Source organism: Lonchura striata, chromosome 6 (assembly GCF_046129695.1).
Source record: "Lonchura striata isolate bLonStr1 chromosome 6, bLonStr1.mat, whole genome shotgun sequence".
NCBI lineage: Eukaryota > Metazoa > Chordata > Aves > Passeriformes > Estrildidae > Lonchura > Lonchura striata.
Genome location: NC_134608.1, coordinates 23,696,564 through 23,714,877, shown reverse-complemented (window position 1 = coordinate 23,714,877; position 18,314 = coordinate 23,696,564). Strand labels below are relative to the sequence as shown.

The following is an 18,314-nucleotide window of genomic DNA, read 5'->3' as shown; positions in this document are numbered from 1 at the left end:
CATGCAGAAGCTCCACCAGGTACCCAGGAATCAAGGTCTGATGCAGTTTGGCTGCCATCTCAGCAATTGATGGGAGATACTCCTCTTTTCTCAGTACAGTGAGATGTCTTTTTTCTACAGTATTTTTGTAGGTTAGCTGAACAGGCTCCAAATTTTGTAACTGACTATAACCAAATATTTTCATAAAATGAAAAAATCCAGAACCATAGTTGAAACTCTTTATTTCCACACTAGTTTTGAGACATATTAAGAGACTAGAGTTCTCTTACAGGATAACAGAAATGTAATCCTCCTTTCAGAACAAAACTTGGTTTAGCAACAGAGTTGTGAGTTTCAGTTACTTAATTTGATGCTTTTACTTTGATCACATTTCTGCAATTTCAGTTTAGGGATCAATATGAAGATTAATTTATTTGTTATTATATTCATGCGTGTCACCTTAGTATTTGTTAAAAGATTATGGCATAAGAATTTAAACTTTTGTTCCTCCTTTCTTAGGATTTCCCTTTTCACTTCACATACTTGGAAATTTCTTTTTTCAGCACCATTAACTATTATTATGCAAACTAGCAACCTATTTTAGTAAATACCCTTTAAAATGTATGTATTAAAATTTCAGTCCCACTGCTCCAAATATATCCATTCAAAGAGGCTTTAAACTACAGACTTAGAGCATGGAAGTAATCTTCTTTACTTCCTCTTTCAATGTGGCAAGGCACAGTGGCATCACTGCTATTTTCCAGAGGGTACCCAGAGAAAGAACAGCCTCTATATGTCCTACACAATTAAACCTGTGTAGGAACTGGTACACTGCCTGTTCTCAGTGTGGAGACCAAGTCACTAATGAGGATGCTGCAGTTCGGTGCATTCAGCCTGTAATGTGTAGCAGTATGAAACCCCTGGGCCACAAATCCGTGGATTTAGTACTTTGTTATGGTTAAAAATGTAATTATTTCAGTTTTGTATCTTTGTCTAATGTGGTAGCTCTGACAGGTACTGTATTTCTGATTTGATGATAAGGCTGTGTTGTTACCGTGTAAGGGAAAAAGGATTGAGGTGACAAAGACACATCTTCTATTTAAGTAAGTGAGAAAAAGATGACTGATAAGGAAAATTGAGCAATACAGAAACATTATATCTATTTAAAAATATTTTAATATCAAAGTGCAAAATTCTCAGAAAACATTCCAGATGGAAAGGATTTTTATTTTTGAAATGGTTATTAGTGTCAGGTAAAGAGAAATCGCTAAAGTGTGAAATACGCCTTTCAAGATGCACTAGACATTTGAGTGTAACGTCCTGGCAGACAACACCTAATATTTTTTCCTCCAAAATCCATCTTTGATATCACAGTAATCATACAATTAGGATAATAATAATAATTCAAAGTGATGCATTCAAAGTGTTTAACTATAACCTTCCTCATAACATTGGTTGTTTTTTGAGCCAAATTAATGACCTAAATTGGTAAGATGTTGAAACACTTTTAAATCGTGACACGTGAGAAATTTTTTAATATAGGAAAACTATTGCTTCTTAGTAATGAGGGGAAGAAGCAGAGGTGGTAGTGGGTGAATGATGAATTAACACCAGAGAAAGACTTCCCTTTGAATCTTTTCCCAAGGTGGGCCAAATTCTGGTATTTGTTTTTGTAGAAATACCTTGTTTGAAACCATTCTACCACACGTGTGTCTAAAAAAATGTTCAGCACAGTAGAAGGCATGCTCCCTTTCCTGTGTGCTTCTGTGGCATGAATGCAAGGAGCTGACATGAGAGAATATACCTTTTCAATCTTTCATATCTATTTTTATCCAAAGATAGTGCTTCAACCTCTCTGGCTTCTTTTGTTGCCCATTAAAGGGAAAGAACTCACACAAGGGACACTTTTGAAGACTAAGGGAGACTGCAGGGTTTGCTGGGCTGAACAAGACATGCTCTAAACAACAGTTGTTTTTTTTTTTTTCTTTACTAAATTCTCCCATCTCACCCCACAGCAATTCTTAGGTGTCAGCTTAAACTGTTAAGTTCCTGAGGATTAACCTGGAGGAGAATCTTGAACTAAAGAAGTCAAGAAGTGATTGATGGATTCTTCTGCAAGCTTTTATGTTGCAACTCCCTTTGTGCTCAGTTCCTCCTGGGGTACTCCTTCCTGTTCAGTACAGTCATCCTTTTCACCCCGAGGCTCAGGCAGCCTGCAGAAACAGTGATAGGCTAATACCAGAAATGGCTGGCCCTGTGCATATGAAATAGGGTGCATTCATAGGAATTCAGAGAGAGAAGCCACAACAAGAGCGGTGAAGTTGATTTAATTTTTCTACACTAGATTATAAAAACTGGAGTGCATTCATGAACAAAGAAAATATTTTTAGTCACAGATGAAAGAGCTGTACTGCATTGTTTTTATTACCTGTGAACATCAGATTCTTCTTCCAGCAAGTCAGTGGCATCTTTCCCTTTTTTCTTTACAAATTCTTCGCTTAGGCCAGCCTGCTGGAGGGTGTGTCTGTAGCGACGCTCTGCTCCTTGACGAGCGTCATGCTGTGAAATTGAAACCTTAAACAGTAAATGCATAGAACTGGGGATTCCCCATAACAGTCAACTTCTTTTGAAGTGCACATCTGACTCCTAATGGGGACCAGAGGACAACACAACCTCCTGTCCAAAATGTTTGTAATCCATACAGTACAGTACCAAAACTGAACACTAGGACAATGTCATACATCTCCCAAAGGCAGAGCTCACATTTTTGTGCTTCAGTTCTTTTTTTTCCTTCCTTCTTCTGTTCTCCTCCTTCTACTGCATTCTAGTCTTACCAGACTGGTATACTTGTGTCTGAGTCCTAACTCTGACACTCAAATCAAAAGTATGTGCAAAACAAAAGCCATGTGCAATCCTCTAGAACTAACAACAGTGAAGTTAATAAATGGAGAGTGCCTGTGAAATAGCTTCATATCAGCTCAATTAAAAAGCAAGCATCTTGGGTCCTATATCCTCACTGCTTCCAAATGAACCTTTTAAGTCAATGCAGTCTGAGATTAGGCCTAGTTTTCCAGAGGGACTGGCCAGTCCCTAAAGATCAAGGTGTTATATATGGAAGGATCAAAATCTAGTATGAATGTGAGTGAACACTACTGATTAATGGTGAATTATTACCAATCTGGTACGTGGAAATTTTACCAGTATTTATCACACATGCATGTTCTCTGCCTCCATTATCAGAACAGAAAACATGATCCAGGAGAGTACTTTCTGTTGAGAAATTTTAAATCAGCATATTTTCAATGTATTGTCAATGGAATGGAAAGAGAAAACCCAGGGAAAAAGATACAGTACAGACTGTATCTATCCTTCAGGTGCAATAGAGATTTGCAGCTGGTACTGTGTGATGGTTGAGATGTGCTGAATGCAGCCCCAGATTTCAAAGCCTTCAGGTGATAAAAGCAACATAACCATCATTAATGTTCTTCTGCAGCAGTAGAGGTACAAAGAAAAAGTGCTTAACTGGAGAGGGTTTTAAGAAAAAATTTTGCATATCCAAATTGTAGTCTATGGTATTCAGGTGCAGAATAGGTATTTATTTAATTTATTTAATTTCCAAGGCCTTGATTTTGATCAGACCATACATACTTCAGATCACATTGCAATACGTACTAGGAACTGGCAAACTCCTAGAAATAAGCCTGAATGTTTTTTTCAAGGAAAAAATAGAAAGGAAAAGCATACTTTGGTGGCTTTTCCATGTTATTTTGAGTGCTGTCCAGAGACTATGTGACCATTTGTACCTTCTTATCCATTAATTAATTAATTTGAGACTAGATTTCTTAATGCCTGTCTTAAATAAAAGACAATTTATCCTACTGCCCAGAAACACTCTGGGACATTGACCACTTACCTTGGTGACCTGCTCAAAAAGGAATGGTCTGTTCTTGACTCGCAGCTTCATTTCTTCCAGCTCTTTTCTGTATTCTTTTGTTCTCTCTTGCATATTTTGCCTGAAATGGAAAAATTGCCTGTCTACTATAGGTTACCTCTGACTGTAGCTGATCAGGAATGATGACTTCTCGGTGAGTGTTTCATTCTTTAAATCACTTTGGTAATTCTCTTGATTTTGAATGCTGGGAAAAAAAAAAACTATTCCTGACAAGTTATGGACCTATTAGCAAAGCTCTTCTAGACTGCAAGCAAGAAACAGGGTTCACATTTTTAGAAAAACTTGTCTCTTATGTGTTCTTTATCAAGTTACACATTACAGTTGACTGGCTGTACAAATTAGTTCCTACAAATATTAATCTAAAGGAAGCAGTTCTGTATGGAAGGAGAAGCATGGAATTGTCAAGATATCCAAATGAATGTGGAATGGATACAATAGCTAGAAAGGTTAGGAATGTTTTTAGACCCAGTCTGTCCTAAAGAATTATCTGATGATCTTCATCAAGAGCAAAAGGTTATTTTTGCGCAGAGTAGGATACTGACCTGTTCTGTTTTGACTTCTCCTTTAGTGTTTCCTTCAGACTTTTATGAGGATCCAGTGCTTTTGCTCGGCTGTTCACAGACTTTTGCATAGCTTGACATTTCATTTTCTGTTTCTCTAGCCAATAAATTCCTTCTTTGTCCCCTTCCTTTTTGTTATCTTGGGCATATCTATATGGAAAAAAAGTTACTGATGAGCCCAAGTGGAATGCCAGATCGCATGCTAGGTGGGAATTTCACTTTTGTAGTCCTCTAAGGAGAAAAAGCAAAATTTCAGCCATACAAGCGTACAGTTTCCAAAGCAGCTGGGAGACAGAGAAAGACTTGGCAAAGAAAGAAGACAGAGAAACATTTAGGAAATGTATAGTTGATGTGATGAGGGAAAACACTGGTGTTTTTTCCTCCATATTGGTCAGTAGTTGTACAGTCTTGTAGACAAACTTTCTACCTACCTAATAGCTGATTCCCTCTTTCTAGTTGCATCTGTAATATGCACAGGAAGGGTGTTGGAAGAGAGAGAGGAAAGTCCAGGCAGGGAGTGACTTTTTTGCACTGAAACCTTGGAAAGCTTCTGAGAATCCTGAAAGAAATGAAACTTCATTCAGTGTATTTGTTCACAGACAGTTGCTAGTACAGAATGTCCTCTTTTATTTGCCTACCAAAGAGAAAAGCTGGGGTATGAGAATGCACTCATTCTTCTCTTCTATCAGCAGAGATTTACATGTGGATGGGTTGTGGATGGGTTGAGGGACAAGGGGAAGGAGACATAAGAAAGGGTAACTGAACCTTAGCTGTCATAGCTCATCTCTTTGTGTAGAATTTTGTTCCCTTGTTTGGCCTAGAATTCTGCATACAAGGGTGGATGTCACAGGATGTTAACCATTAATAATTAAATGCTATTAACTTGAGAAACTGGTATCTTGATAGGAGAAAGCAGTACCACCAAAATATCCAGCTATCTCACCTTGCTCTTTTCATTAGCCTGCCTCTGCCTGGCATGGAGATTGGAGGTTCTCAGCTTGAATGGCTTACTACGAGTTGGCTCTTTGATTTCTTGTCTCCTCACTGTTTTCCTCTGAAACGCCCAGTAAAGTTCTTCAAAATCTGGTATTGTTGGATTAATCCTTGGTTTGAAGCTAAAACTTTTGTCCTGTAAGAAGCCAAGTTTTTCCTGCTTAGTTCTGGTGGCTGTTCGGGACTGAGGCTCCCTCCGACAGTTGCTGGTATCTATAGGAGCTACTGAGCTCTTGAGCAAATCCTTTGCTCTCATTTGAATACGGATTTCCCTGTAGAGTTCAGCTTCTAAAAGATCAAAAGGAAAGCAATGAGGAGAGTGTGAGTGACATAAAAGGCTGAGAAATTGCCACCACCCAAGTCTAAACTTTCCATTATGATGGCAGCTACACATATAGGAGAGACCAAACATCCTGTGCTCTCCTTTTCCCTTTTTCAGCCCCTCTCTCCTCTGCCTCCCAGGGAGAAATAATTCAAAGATACCAGTAAAACCATGGTAGGGACTCTTTCTTAGGCATGCATTTCTAGATATATTTTACTTACTGGAGCAATAATTGAACAGGACTTCTGCTATTCTTAGGGATACCAGATAACTTGTGCCCTTTGTCTCCTTTGTCTTGCAGAATGCTTAATCTTCCATACTAGTCCCATACTTTTTATATGGGACTTACAGCCATTTTGACTGAGTGTTACAAATGAGTTGTAACAGATGATAGCTTTTCCATGTAATCTCCATCAGTAATCGTCTATATTGGAAAAGCTTTTAAGTAAGGAACATTTGACAGATAGATCACATTTTGTGACTTTCGTGACAAACTTTCCATAGAATATGTTTCAGATTATAGCATCAAACTGAAGTCCTTCCCGGTGCAGCACTAAATATTTATGAAAATGCAGACAGTTGGCTGGGGTTGGTTTTCTGCTTTCAGGAAAAGAAAATCAGTATTGCTGTTTGCAAAATAAGATGGTTTTGAGTCAATTTATAGGTATTCATTGCCTGAAGTATGAAATGTTATTTTCTTCACCCTTCTCATATGCCAAATAGAACAATGGTTTGTCCTTTTCTGCCTTTTACTTTTCTAATCTATTTATGTTAAAACATAATGTTTTCTGATGAAAACTCAACTGGTGTATCCTCAAGAAGTCACAGAAACAGTAAAAAAGAAGAAAAGAATGAGAAAAGCCATGAGAATTATTAAGGACTGGCTTAGTTCCCACTTTCAAGCGTGAAGTCTGAATTGCTTACTTCAAACTTTGAACTGTGGTGGCTTAAGCCATCTGAAAGCAGGCAAGCATCAGGAAAATTTCCTTGGCTGCCCTGACTAGAATGGTCCTGGCACCTACTTTCCCCATTTTAGCAACTGAGCCAGTGCAAGTGGGAAGGCAACTGGAAACATCAGAGGATGGCAGGAGAAACTGGACTATTACACTATCACTTAAAACCAAATAAACTGGCTGATTTGGGATCAGGAAATATTTCTCTCCTCTCCTAGGGGTTCTGTGTAGAATGGATCGCTTGGGTAGGAGTAAAATTGTCAGATCTAAGATACTGCATGGACCTTGCATATCTATGGCACTACATCTGTCTTCATGTTTGTGCCACAAATCATCTCAGTCCCTTTAGTGTAACCAAAGGTATGAAATCCAGTGCAGGGAAAGATTCCCAAACTATCATGATCTGCAGCAAAATGGGTACGGAAATCTGTCTGAAGAGCTCAATGTGCCCATGTTTTCTGGGAAGTGGAACAGAATTGTTGTTGCTGACACTCATACAGGACTACTAACTTAGGATACTCTAGTGCAAGGGTATTTAAACAAAATGTAATGACCAGTGACACACAGGAGACTCAACATCAGGGGACACTGGCTTTAGGCTCCAAGTGATGCCATATGAGCCATGATCTTACCTCCCAGCATGGAGACAGCTGGGACAAGGGACAGGCAGGGAGGTGCTTTTACAGAAAGAGCCCTGGCATGTTACCTTTGAGTTTATCTCCAAGAAGTGAGTCATAAGTAGATTTAGGAACTTTTTTACTGGCTTGCTTCTGTTTGGAGCTCTCATTTGGGGTTGCTGCTGCCAGGAATTTTTGTCTGATCGCTTCTTTCTTTTTCTCTTCCTTCTCCAGAAAACTGAAGGGCCGCTGTGTTGAAAGTAGCAGCTCCTTTCTTTTCTGTGTTGCTGCTTGCCTGCGAATCTCATTCTGCTCCATTATTTCCTGATAAAGGGGCAGAAACACATGGGCAGGTACAGGCTGTGCCCGGAATTGTTTCTGACATTCAACTTCATCCTGGCTTTGCCTTTTGTCTCTGTGTTTGTCTAGTTCAAGAAACATGTATGACTTCATCAACTCGGACTTTTTGCGAGCTTCCCGCAGGGTCATTTTGAAAGGCTGAGGGATGGTGATGGAAGGAATCCAGGGAGATGAAGCGCTTTTTGGCCTCAAGCGGGATTTAGGAAACAAGTGAGGCTTTTGCTGATCCCAGGTACTGTCTGAGGTGAGGTCGGTCAAAGAACTGGACTGCCTTATGTTACCAGATGTATGACTAAGACAAACACATTATGAAGGGGAAATCAGTGACATTATTAAAAAACAGAGTTAAAAGAAGGGAGACACTACTGATTAACAGAAAGACACCGCAGGCTAAGCTGGTTGTTAAAAGACAAGCCTAGGGTTTGTCATTCTCAGGTTACATATTTCGCTTTGCTACCAAAGTCTGTGAGCAGAGCTTTGCTTGTTTTGTTTTCCATGTATAAAATGGAAGTTGGGCTACTTAGCTTTGTCATGCAATTTATTATGCTGCAAGCACTCTATTGCCAGAAAGGCCACAAGCAAACCATAAAGTTCCAACTTTAGGGTTGTCTTGCTAACAGCTACTCAAAATAACAGACAAAGGCAGAAGAGGCAATCAGGCACACAGATGCACAAATCCCAACAAACACTACCCAAACATTAGCATTCCTGGGATACTGATGGGAACTTCATTACAAGAAACTGCTTTAGTGTGACGTTTGAGAGGTTCAGCTGGAAACTTTGTTCCTGAGAAGATGACCATATTATTGATAATAAGAAAAAAAACCCACCTGAGACTATCCTGGGTCTCATGAAAATAGCAAACATCTCATAGGTTGTGTGAGGGTGATTGTGAAAGTGACCAAAACTTAGATTTTAGGGAAGGAATAAATGCAGGCAAAAGGAAGGATCAAGGTGAATCAGAGGGGACCAAGAACAGCAAAGGGGAAGAAAGTGGGGGAGACAGAAGGTGCAGATCATGTGTGAACAGAGTCCTGGTCAATACACTTGCTGGTAATTGCTGCAGTCTCTTCTTCATAAACTATTTCCTTTGTAAGAGTGCACGTGTGACCTGCTAGTGAATGCAAAGCTAGATTAACCACAAGGAAAGTCATCTGAGAGCTCGACCTTGGAAAGACCACAGCTCTGAAGACTGGATAGAAATGTGTGTCATGTGCTGGCACATTTCAAGCATGATTAGCTGATGAGTGAGGTGGGGATTTGTCCTGTTCGTGTTTTATGTGCAAGCTGCTTAGGGGGGCACCTGCTGACCCCATCCTCCCGGCTGTGACTACACTTGCGGCCAGTGTTTTGGCACTATACACGTGCATTCTGGGACTTCATGCTCCGCATCCTCCTTGGCCAGGAGAAGGAATCCTGCACCCCATCCTGCCATCCTTACCAGGTATCGTCCTACCTGAGAGCCTCCCTCAGCTTCTCACGCAGAACTTCCGCCTCCCTCCTGAAACCCTCCAGCTCCTCATCTTCTTCGAACACCCCGAGGTCACCCCATAACTCTGCCTGGCACGGTACGCCCGGTTCTAACGGAGACCGCCGGCCCCCCATCCCGATAGGATGCTCCCAGCTCCTTGCCCGGCGGCGGGAAACGCAGGACTCGGCGTGTTACAGCCTGAGGCGATGTCGCGTCACCTGGAAAAAACGAAACAAATCGGGAAGTTGCTGGTTTTGGGCTTGCGAACCCGCCTCCCCGCCCGGGAGCTCCGCAGCCGGGCCCCCGCTCGACCGCGGGCCGCCGCCTCAGCCCGCCCCGCCCCGGCCTGCACCAATCAGCGCGGCCGGCGCCGCTCGGGCCCGCCCACCTGGCATCACGCAGCCAATCAGAGGCGAGGCCGGCGGCGCGCGCAGCGTTGTCATGGTGCCGCGGCGCCGCTTCCGCCGCCGTCAGTTCCGCGGCGATGGCGGCGCTGCGCGGGCGGGCGCTGCTGGCCCCGCTCGCAGCGCGCCTCGGGGCCGGGCCCCGCGCCCCGCTCCGCGCCGCCGCCTCCGCCCCGCCGCTCTACGACGTGCTGGTGTCGGGCGGGGGCATGGTCGGGAGCGCCATGGCCGCCGTGCTGGGTAAGGCTGTGACCCGCTCACCCGCAGTGGGAGATAAGCGTGTACAGGACCTCAGTGTCCAGGGTCCTGCTGAGGGATCCTTGATCCTGCGCCTCGTGTGACGGCGCTCTAAAGCTGACCTAAGGCTGTTTGGTGAGCTGTATCTGTGTGTGTGCACACCTGTTAATGGGGCCATTAACTACAGTTTTATAGGCCATGGTGTTTCTGTCAAACTTGCTCATCCTGATGCATAATGTCACCCATGACTAAAATGCTTTTATGATTTTAGAATCATAGAATGGGTTGGAAGGGACTTTAAATATCACCTAGTTCCAACCCTCTGCTGTGTGCAGGGACAATTTCCATAGACCAGGTTGGTCCGAGCCACATCCAGTCTGGCCTCAAACACCTCCAGGGTTGGAACATTTACAGCTTCTCTGAGCAACCTGTTCCAGTGTCTCACCATCCTCACAGCAAAGAACTTCCTTCTAATATCTAATCTAAGCCTACTCTCTTTCACTTTGAATCCATTTTCCCTTGTCCTGTCACTACATGACCTTGTAAAAAGTCCCTTTTTTGTCTTTCTTGTTGGCTCTCTCCATGTACTGTAAGGCCACAATTCAGTCATCCCTAAGCCATCTCTTTTCCAGGCTGAACAAACCCAGTTTGCTCAGTCTTTCCTTGGAGATGTTCTCCATCCCTCTAATCATTATTATCTGATCCCAAATTTCATTGTCTAACCCTGTATTTTAAACATCGGAATAGCAAGTTATTTCTGCTTGCTTTGTATCATTGGAGATCCTGAGAGTACTGACTGTGCCTTTATTTTCAACATGGATTCAGAAGAGTGCAGTAGTGACAAAAGCTAAAAAAAAAAATAGTGCCCAGAAGATCAAAGATCCCGAGAATAAGAGCTTTGCAAGTATAAGGATTTACCTTGCAAACTTAAGTTCTGCTTGTATTGTTAAACAAGAGCCCAGTGGATTTGACAGGGCATAAGGATCCCCTCCAGCAGTGTTACGTAAGGCTGACAGGCAGGTTTGGGACCTCTCAGGAGACGAGGTTATTGCTGTGCATAATCTAGAAAATATGCCAGGACACTGCTGTCTCAGGGCTGCTGAAGACTCGAGATGTTGCCAGGGCACTACTTCTGTCCTAAATGCCTTCTGCATCTGTAGTGGTTGGGATGCTGCAAGCATGGCCAGCTCAGCTGCAGTGTTTTGCACTTTACTTGGGTCTTCTTTTTTTTTTCAGTTCTTTTTAACTGGAAGTTTAAAGTCTAAACTGCCTGTGATATCCCATTGTCATTTTGTAAGAACAGACAAAATATTAACATAATTGCTACATATCACAGTTTTATTTTGATCTCTTATTCTAAAAGGAGAATTTATGTTAAAGCTCTGGAAAACGTGTTCTGGAGTAAACATGGAATAAACTTTGCAGATTGCACTTGATAATACTCTAGTAATAATTTTTCATTTAAAAATGGCATAAATTTGTACAAATATGTAAGCTTTATGTAAAAGGGAAGTATGTAATCCTTGCTTTAACTGCAAAAGAGTTGTCCATCTCAGTAACAGGACTGTAGTCATAAAGTTTTAACATACAAAAGTTACCCTGCCTGGTCAAAACCTGTATTGTATATGTATTTCTTTATTAAGTGTTACATCTATTCTGTCTTACCACAAAAACTCAGGTGTTTCGTTTTTGAGATTTTTGGCAGGAGCATTGTAACAAAGCATGTATTTGCTTATTTTAGGGCATGACATCCACTTCCATGATAAAAAGATTGCTTTGCTGGAGGCTGGTCCTAGGAAAGAATATGATCACATGCCAGACAGTTACAGCAACAGGGTCAGTTCCATCTCCCCAGGATCAGCAACCCTCCTAAGCAGTAAGTATGATTTTGTTGTTTGCATTTTTAACTTTTTTTTTTGAGTTTTTTCTTTTGACCATGTGTTGCCTCTGCCCTAATATCAGTAGGATTATTTGCCTTTGTCTCTACATGCTGAGTTGTGGTTATTAAATCCAAATTCCCTTGATAACAAGGACCTGTGTTCTGGTATCTTGGTTTGATTTGTTACTATATAAGTATTTGTGACTTTATATTAGTGAAAGGTTGTAAGGTGCTCTCTACAGCACTTGGAATGTTCTATTCATAAATAAAGCTTTGTGGTCTGGTAACTCAGTCCTCAATTAATGAAGATTAATTGTCATTTTAAAGAGTTATTTGAGGTTTGATTCCTTAAGGAGAAAGAAATGTTCTCTACCATAATGGCTGTGCATTTCTGTGTCTGTTTTGTTACCCAGTGATGGTACAGTGAAAGTTGTCTGTTAGATCAGAGGTTCATGGAGAGCTTGTTTCTTTCCTGCTGCCTTGTGTTAACAGTAAAACAATGTGATTCCGGAGCCGTGATAGCACTGAGGCAGATCTGGGACTGTCTAGAGATTGTGCAAACCAAGCCTGAGCATAGTCAGGGAAGGGTAGAGGAGAGTGTGGAGTGAGCTTCAGTTTTGTTTTGGTCTCAGTGTCCCACGTGAACCTGTATCTCCATGTATTTCTATCCTTTTTCTATTTCAGGTTGTGGTGCCTGGGATCATGTCTGCAGCCTGAGACTTAAACCATTCCGGCGAATGCAGGTGCCTGACTTAGAGCTGCACGTGTCTGTCTATCTGAATTCTCAAAAGTACTTGCATCAATGACACAAAGGGGTTTCTTTCTATGGTAAAGGGCAGGTCATGCTTATGTTCATTTCTGTTCCTTTTTTGTGGGTACCAGTCTGCTCAGAAATACCTGTCCTCGGGGTCTTGATGTTACAGCCTGAAAGGTGGATTCCTAATGGCAGCTGTAGATGTTGAGGTTTGGGTATTAGCAGGAAATAATGGTAAAGGGTGTATTGGTTTGGCTGGGAGAGAGTTTCTTTTCTTCATGGTGGCATGTATGGGACAGTGTTTCAGATTTGTGTTGAAAACTTGATAACACAGGGATGTTTTAGTTATTGCTGAGCAGTGCTTACACAGTGCCAAGGGTTTCTCACACTGCCCTGCCAGCGAACAGGCTGGAGATGCACAAGAAGCTGGGAAGGTACACAGGCTGGACAACTGACCCTGGCTGATAATCCATACCATATGCTGTCATGCTCAGCAATAAAAGCTGAGGAAAAGAAAGAAGGATGGGAAGTTTGGAGTGATGATGTTTGCCTTCCCAAGTAACCATTATGCTTGATGGGGCCCTCCTCTCCTGGAGATGGCTAAACACATGCTTACTCTTGGGAAGCAGTGAATTAATTCCTTGGTTTGCTTTGCTTGAACATGTGGCTTTTGCTTTTCCTATTAAACTGCATTTACCTCTAGCCATGAGTTTCACCTTCCAGTTTTCTTCCCCACCCCAGTGCAGGGGAGTAAGGAAGCAGCTGCATGGGGCTGAGCTGCCTGCTAGGGTTAACCTACAGCAAGGTTGTAGCATAGCTCCATATGTCAATTATGAAACAGAAAAGAAGGGATGAAAAACTTGACTTGGAATTACTTTTTGAGCTTAAGCTGAATAATTTAATGAAATTAGTTTTTTGGTGCACTTTTGTAGCTGGGAATGGACAGTAATCCAGGATGTTTCCTCTAGTTCTGTGTTCCTAGATTCCTGTGTCTTTTTGCTGTTAAGTTCCTGACATGGACTTCTTTATCACATCGTTTTATGTAATGTATTTTTTCTTTGTAGGTGTGGGATGCTTGTTCAGAAGCCATGATCGTTTTTGAGAAAGATGACTTAGATGACATGGGTTACATAGTGGAGAATGATGTCATTATGTCTGCTCTCACAAAACAGTTAGATGCAGTAGCAGGTAGTGGACAACTTCTTCAATGTTTTATTTCCTGCAGGTAGCTTTCAGTTACTTGCCCTCTATTGTGTGCTAAGTCTTGAGAGGGAGAAGTTTGTCTAACAAGTAACTCTTGAGAAATGGGCAGCTTCTGTGATTGGGAAGGGAGGGAGAAATCTGACTTCCAAAGGCTACAGAGCAGGAAAGCACTTGCATATGTAGTTCTTCAGAATACAGTCTCTCCAGAATTGGACTTAATTAAAAAATTTGTATCTCCTTGTCCAGAGCAGGCCTTACAGTGACAAGGGGCTGTCCATATCTGTTTTCTCAGGATGCCTTGAGAATTGTAGGGTAAGCTCCTAGGGTGCTGTTAAGACACGCGTGGCCTTGGTTGTTCTAGTGATGTTTCTTTTTTTCCTGTCCATGTCGTGGTGTGACCATGGTACTCTGTGTTCCCATCAGATCGGGTGGATGTTTTCTACAGGAGCAAAGCAGTTGGTTACACCTGGCCCCTTCCTTCCCATGGCTGTGACACAAGCCCTTGGGTCCAAGTTGAGTTAGCTGATGGACGCAGACTTCAGACCAAGCTGCTGGTAACTAAACTCTTTATTTCTTTTGATAAGGAATCATCTCTAACCCAAATCCTTTCCACTGGATTTGGTTCCAATTCCATGTGTGCCGCTCTGCCCATGTGGAGTGGTAGAGTGAGGTGAGTGGCTAACCCTGTCAGAGAGGGTGTGGGACACTGGCCATTGCCTTCTCTCTGCCGGGTGCAAGGAGATGCTGCTGAATTCAAGAGTAGCAGAAGGGGCCTCCTCTTCTGGTATTGGGGGGATTTTTTTTTTTTTTCTGAATGAACAGACAATACACAGATGGAGGCTGAGGATTTTAGAGTGAAGTAATAGCTCCTAATCTTTTTACGAGCTGCTGAAGAAGTTGCTTTGCATCTCTTCTTTTTACAGATTGGTGCGGATGGTCATAACTCTTTGGTCCGGAAGGAAGCTGAAATTAAGAACATTGAACATCAGTATGACCAGTCAGCTGTGGTGGCAACTCTCCATTTATCTGAGGTAAAATTCTGCTCAACTGACTCTTCCATAAGCAGCAGAACCTAAGAGGATGATCTGTCTTGCTGTCCACTTGCTTCTTTCCACTGTAGCCCACAGACAACAATGTAGCATGGCAGCGGTTCCTTCCCACCGGGCCAATTGCGCTTCTTCCGGTAAGGTGTCTATTTTTTTTAATGTTTTTAAAAATTTTTGTACTCTAGTAACTTTATTTGTGTCCATGCCTTTCTGTATTAGTTCTGTCTCTTAAGAACTTGCCTATCTGCCCTCCACTCATTTATTGTGCTTTCCCCTCCTGCCGTCTCACTTTATCCTTGGCATTTCCCATTTGTAACAAGTTGGGCTGGAACTGTAATTTTCAGAGGGACTGACAGGGTGAGGCAGGGCAGTAGGGAAATCTTTGCACTGAGTATTTTTTTTTTTGCTTCTTTTGATATTTACTACTGACATTCTCTTAAACTAGCTGTCTGACACTGCCAGCTCTCTGGTCTGGTCTACATCTCATGACCATGCATCAGAACTTGTCACTATGGATGAGGAAAGCTTTGTGGATAGCATCAACTCTGCCTTTGTGAGTATCAGCCTCGTGACCAGGAAGAGACTTTTAGAATGGAATTCTGTAGCTTAAACAACAGTAATGGGACAGGTAGATTCTGAAGTTGCTTCCTCTGGTGAGAATAATACTAATGGGGGACTTAGCAAAGAAAGATGACCCCTTGGGACTAAATTAGGTTAGTTCTGAAAGTCACAGAAATTAACCTAAATTTCCAAAGGTAAGAAGAGTATGCTTATCCTAGTTGGAAATTTGTATGTCCCAAAATGGTGAAGATAGTTTTTTCTACTGTATAGTTTTGTCCAAGTGGTTAAAATTCAGTATTTAGAACTCAGATTTTTTTTTGGCTGGGTTCTTTTATGGGTCTAGTTCGGGTCAGCTTCCAAAGATTTGTTTGTCTGTTTCAGTGGAGCAACATAAACCACTCTGACTTCATTGACACTGCTGGGGCCATGTTTCGTTCTGCCATTTCACTCCTGAAGCCCTCAGGGACTGCAGTCCGTCAGCTGCCCCCAAGTGTTGCTAAAGTAGATCCAGAGAGCCGAGCCATGTTCCCTCTTGGAATGGGCCATGCGACAGAGTATGTCCAGCACCGTGTGGCTCTTATCGGGTAAGGTCCTCAGTGGCAGCCCTTGGGTGAGCGGGTGGCATGTGGTTAGAAGGGATGTGAGGACAGCAACACCCAGACAACAAATTAGATGTTAGAAGTGACACATTGTTCCAGTTTGACTCTACCCAGATCGAGTTTGTTCTGTGTGCCCTCACATCCTTTTGTATGAATAGCTTTCTGCCGATTATCTGTGCTTTCGGTGTAAATTGAAAGATAATTATTTCCCTTTCCTGGTTTGTACAATCCAGTGAAACAATCCAGTATATCATGATGGAGCTGTACTTTTCCTTATGTTGTACCAGCCATTCTGTGCACCACTTTGAGTTAGTTTTAAACTCACCTTTTTTAAACACAAATGACAAAAATTACTCCATGTGGGATGTCAGAGACTTTTGTATGGTGGCCTCTTCAAACAGGAAAATTACCTCGTGTCTTATATTCTAAGGTCACATGTACTTTCTTGTCTGCCCCAGCTGCAGTGTGGTGGTAGATTTTAGTAATTCTTGGATGCTGAGCTACCCTTTTGTGTGGTACACTTTTCATCTATCCAACCTGTGAACCACCCTATGCTTGGGAGCATGCTGTGCTTTATAGCTTGGTAAAGCACATGATCTTACATTTAATATCAAAACTTCATTTAATTTCTCTAACTTTGTGACTCCCATATCAATGTTTGTCTTTAAGCTTTGCAGAGAAGTCTGTCCACAGAAGAGCCCAATTTTGTTTCTATTCAATGATAATTCCACCTCTCCCTTATACTCATGATGTCTGTCCCCTCTGTGTTTGTACAATGTGCCATTGTTGTGCTGTGTCCTGTTGTGCTGAGGTCACTTACAGAAACATAAAGTCCTGTTCCACGTGTGATCTGAGAGGACTTTGGCTAGTCACTTCTTTATAATTTTTCCTTTCAGACCTGCTTTTTGTTACCTCCCCTATGTCTTGCTTCTTACAACTGGAGAGGCAGTCAGGTAGTTCAGCATAGCATGCAAGGAGGTACTGGATAAAGTGCATATGCTGCTCTAAGGTGGTTCATTGCAAAGAGGTGAGGAGTGCTACACTGATCCCTTCTGGAGTTTGTCAGCCACTGTAGCTTCTTCAAGAAGGGAAATAAACTTCTGTCTTCTCTTGTTCCAGGGATGCAGCACACAGAGTCCACCCACTTGCAGGACAAGGAGTGAACCTGGGCTTTGGTGATATTGCATGTTTAGCTCATCACCTCAGTGCAGCAGCCTTCAACGGGAGTGATCTGGGTAAGGATCCAAGCTAACACAAGGGCAGTAAAGGATTAGTCTTCCAGGCCTTTGCTGCAGTACCTCTGGTTAAGCATGCTGCTGTGTTGTGTTTGAAAGTTTGTTAAAGTGAAGCTATTCTGATGTCCATTGGCTGTGAAGCAGTTCACGATTTCTGGATGCAGTTTCCATCCCACGAATCTTAAAGCTGCTTTAAAAAAAATAAAGCTTGCAGGATAGCAGTTAGAGATGTGGTGAGACGAAGAGCACTACCTGGTGGAAAGAGATCTTTATTGAGATGGACCATTTCTCTGTTCTCTTTCCATTCCAGAGAAAACTGCTCTATAGATAAGATGCACAATTGTTTGTGGCACATCAAGTGTAACAGAAACATTGAATTATCTCTTCCAGGCTCCTTAAAACACCTCCTCAAGTTTGAAACAGAACGTCAGAGGCATAATGTCTCCTTGATAGCTGCTACTGATGTGCTAAAAAGGCTTTACTCTACAACACTGGCTCCTCTGGTGTTGCTGAGAACATGGGGATTGCAAGCAACAAATGCCCTGCCTCCTGTCAAAGTAAGGATCTCACTTCAGTGAGGGCTGTAGGAATTGTCCAAAACTATTAGTGAAATATGCACAAGATGTAAAGATCTTTGTTTTAAATGAAACATTTTTTGTTGGAAAATACTAGTTTAAACTGGGGGGGTTTGTGTCCTGAATGGGCCTGAGGAGTTCCTAAACAACTGATAGCTCAGTAGTGATTTTTTTCCCCTGCAGCACAAGGGAATATAAAAGATCTAAGTGTCTTTTATTCTGTATCAGTAATTAGGAGTTAGAGGTAATCAGAAGTCTTTGGCTTTATTTTGCTATGGAATTAAAATGTTAAACCTTGAATTGAATTCCAGCAATGCACAGAGAAAACAGGCTTTTGAAGACACATCTTCACTAAGGGATTGGGTGACTTTACAGATACAATGTGAAGCTCACACTTAACTGGTGTTTCTGTGCTGGTGTGCCTTGTGAATTGTTCCCTCATGGCAGAAGTTCAAGTCTCTATAATGGAAATTACCTGAGGAAGGCAGTGGTGAGGAGTTTGTCTTAGACCCTCTATTTGCAGCCTATCTGCCTGAACTTCTCATCCTCTTGATCTAGTTGCTGGATTTTTGTGAGGTTACTTAAGCCATCTGCTCTCAAAGCTCCCAAGCACC

The 18,314-nt window shown here is 42.1% G+C and overlaps 3 protein-coding genes across 3 annotated transcripts in view; 1 reads left to right on the top strand and 2 right to left on the bottom strand.

The window, feature by feature from the left end:
* Positions 1-828: 828 nt before the first annotated feature.
* Positions 829-9,527, bottom strand: FAM161B (FAM161 centrosomal protein B). The gene is made up of 8 exons (XM_021542736.3): positions 9,193-9,527; positions 7,466-8,028; positions 5,435-5,772; positions 4,923-5,050; positions 4,474-4,641; positions 3,893-3,992; positions 2,408-2,538; positions 829-2,192 (listed from the first exon to the last, which is right to left on the bottom strand). Exons 1-8 carry the CDS (start codon positions 9,339-9,341, stop codon positions 2,102-2,104), a joined length of 1,668 nt encoding a protein of 555 aa, XP_021398411.2. The 5' UTR covers positions 9,342-9,527; the 3' UTR covers positions 829-2,101.
* A 164-nt stretch (positions 9,528-9,691) lies between these two features.
* COQ6 (coenzyme Q6, monooxygenase) overlaps positions 9,692-18,314 on the top strand; it is a 9,235-nt gene continuing 612 nt past the window's right edge. The window contains exons 1-11 of the mRNA XM_021542744.2: positions 9,692-9,851; positions 11,590-11,724; positions 12,412-12,470; positions 13,546-13,669; positions 14,108-14,238; positions 14,608-14,715; positions 14,805-14,867; positions 15,176-15,283; positions 15,673-15,875; positions 17,010-17,125; positions 17,516-17,682. Coding sequence (XP_021398419.2) covers positions 9,692-9,851; positions 11,590-11,724; positions 12,412-12,470; positions 13,546-13,669; positions 14,108-14,238; positions 14,608-14,715; positions 14,805-14,867; positions 15,176-15,283; positions 15,673-15,875; positions 17,010-17,125; positions 17,516-17,682 — 1,374 coding nt within the window. The remainder of the gene's footprint in view (positions 9,852-11,589; positions 11,725-12,411; positions 12,471-13,545; positions 13,670-14,107; positions 14,239-14,607; positions 14,716-14,804; positions 14,868-15,175; positions 15,284-15,672; positions 15,876-17,009; positions 17,126-17,515; positions 17,683-18,314) is intronic.
* The window catches only part of ENTPD5 (ectonucleoside triphosphate diphosphohydrolase 5 (inactive)), a 27,430-nt gene continuing 23,349 nt past the window's right edge, over positions 14,234-18,314 (bottom strand). The window contains 1 exon segment of the mRNA XM_077784034.1: positions 14,234-14,647. Within this exon segment, the coding sequence (XP_077640160.1) occupies positions 14,534-14,647 (114 nt within the window). The 3' untranslated portion in view covers positions 14,234-14,533.

Coding starts and splice junctions, on each gene's coding strand:
- FAM161B (XM_021542736.3), bottom strand. CDS start 9,341: ATGGGGGGCCGGCGGTCTCCGTTAGAACCGGGCGTACCGTGCCAGGCA. Junction 5,051..5,434: donor AGGCTAATGAAAAGAGCAAG/GTGAGATAGCTG, acceptor CATTTCTTTCAG/GATTCTCAGAAGCTTTCCAA. Junction 4,642..4,922: donor AAGAGGGAATCAGCTATTAG/GTAGGTAGAAAG, acceptor TTTTCCATATAG/ATATGCCCAAGATAACAAAA.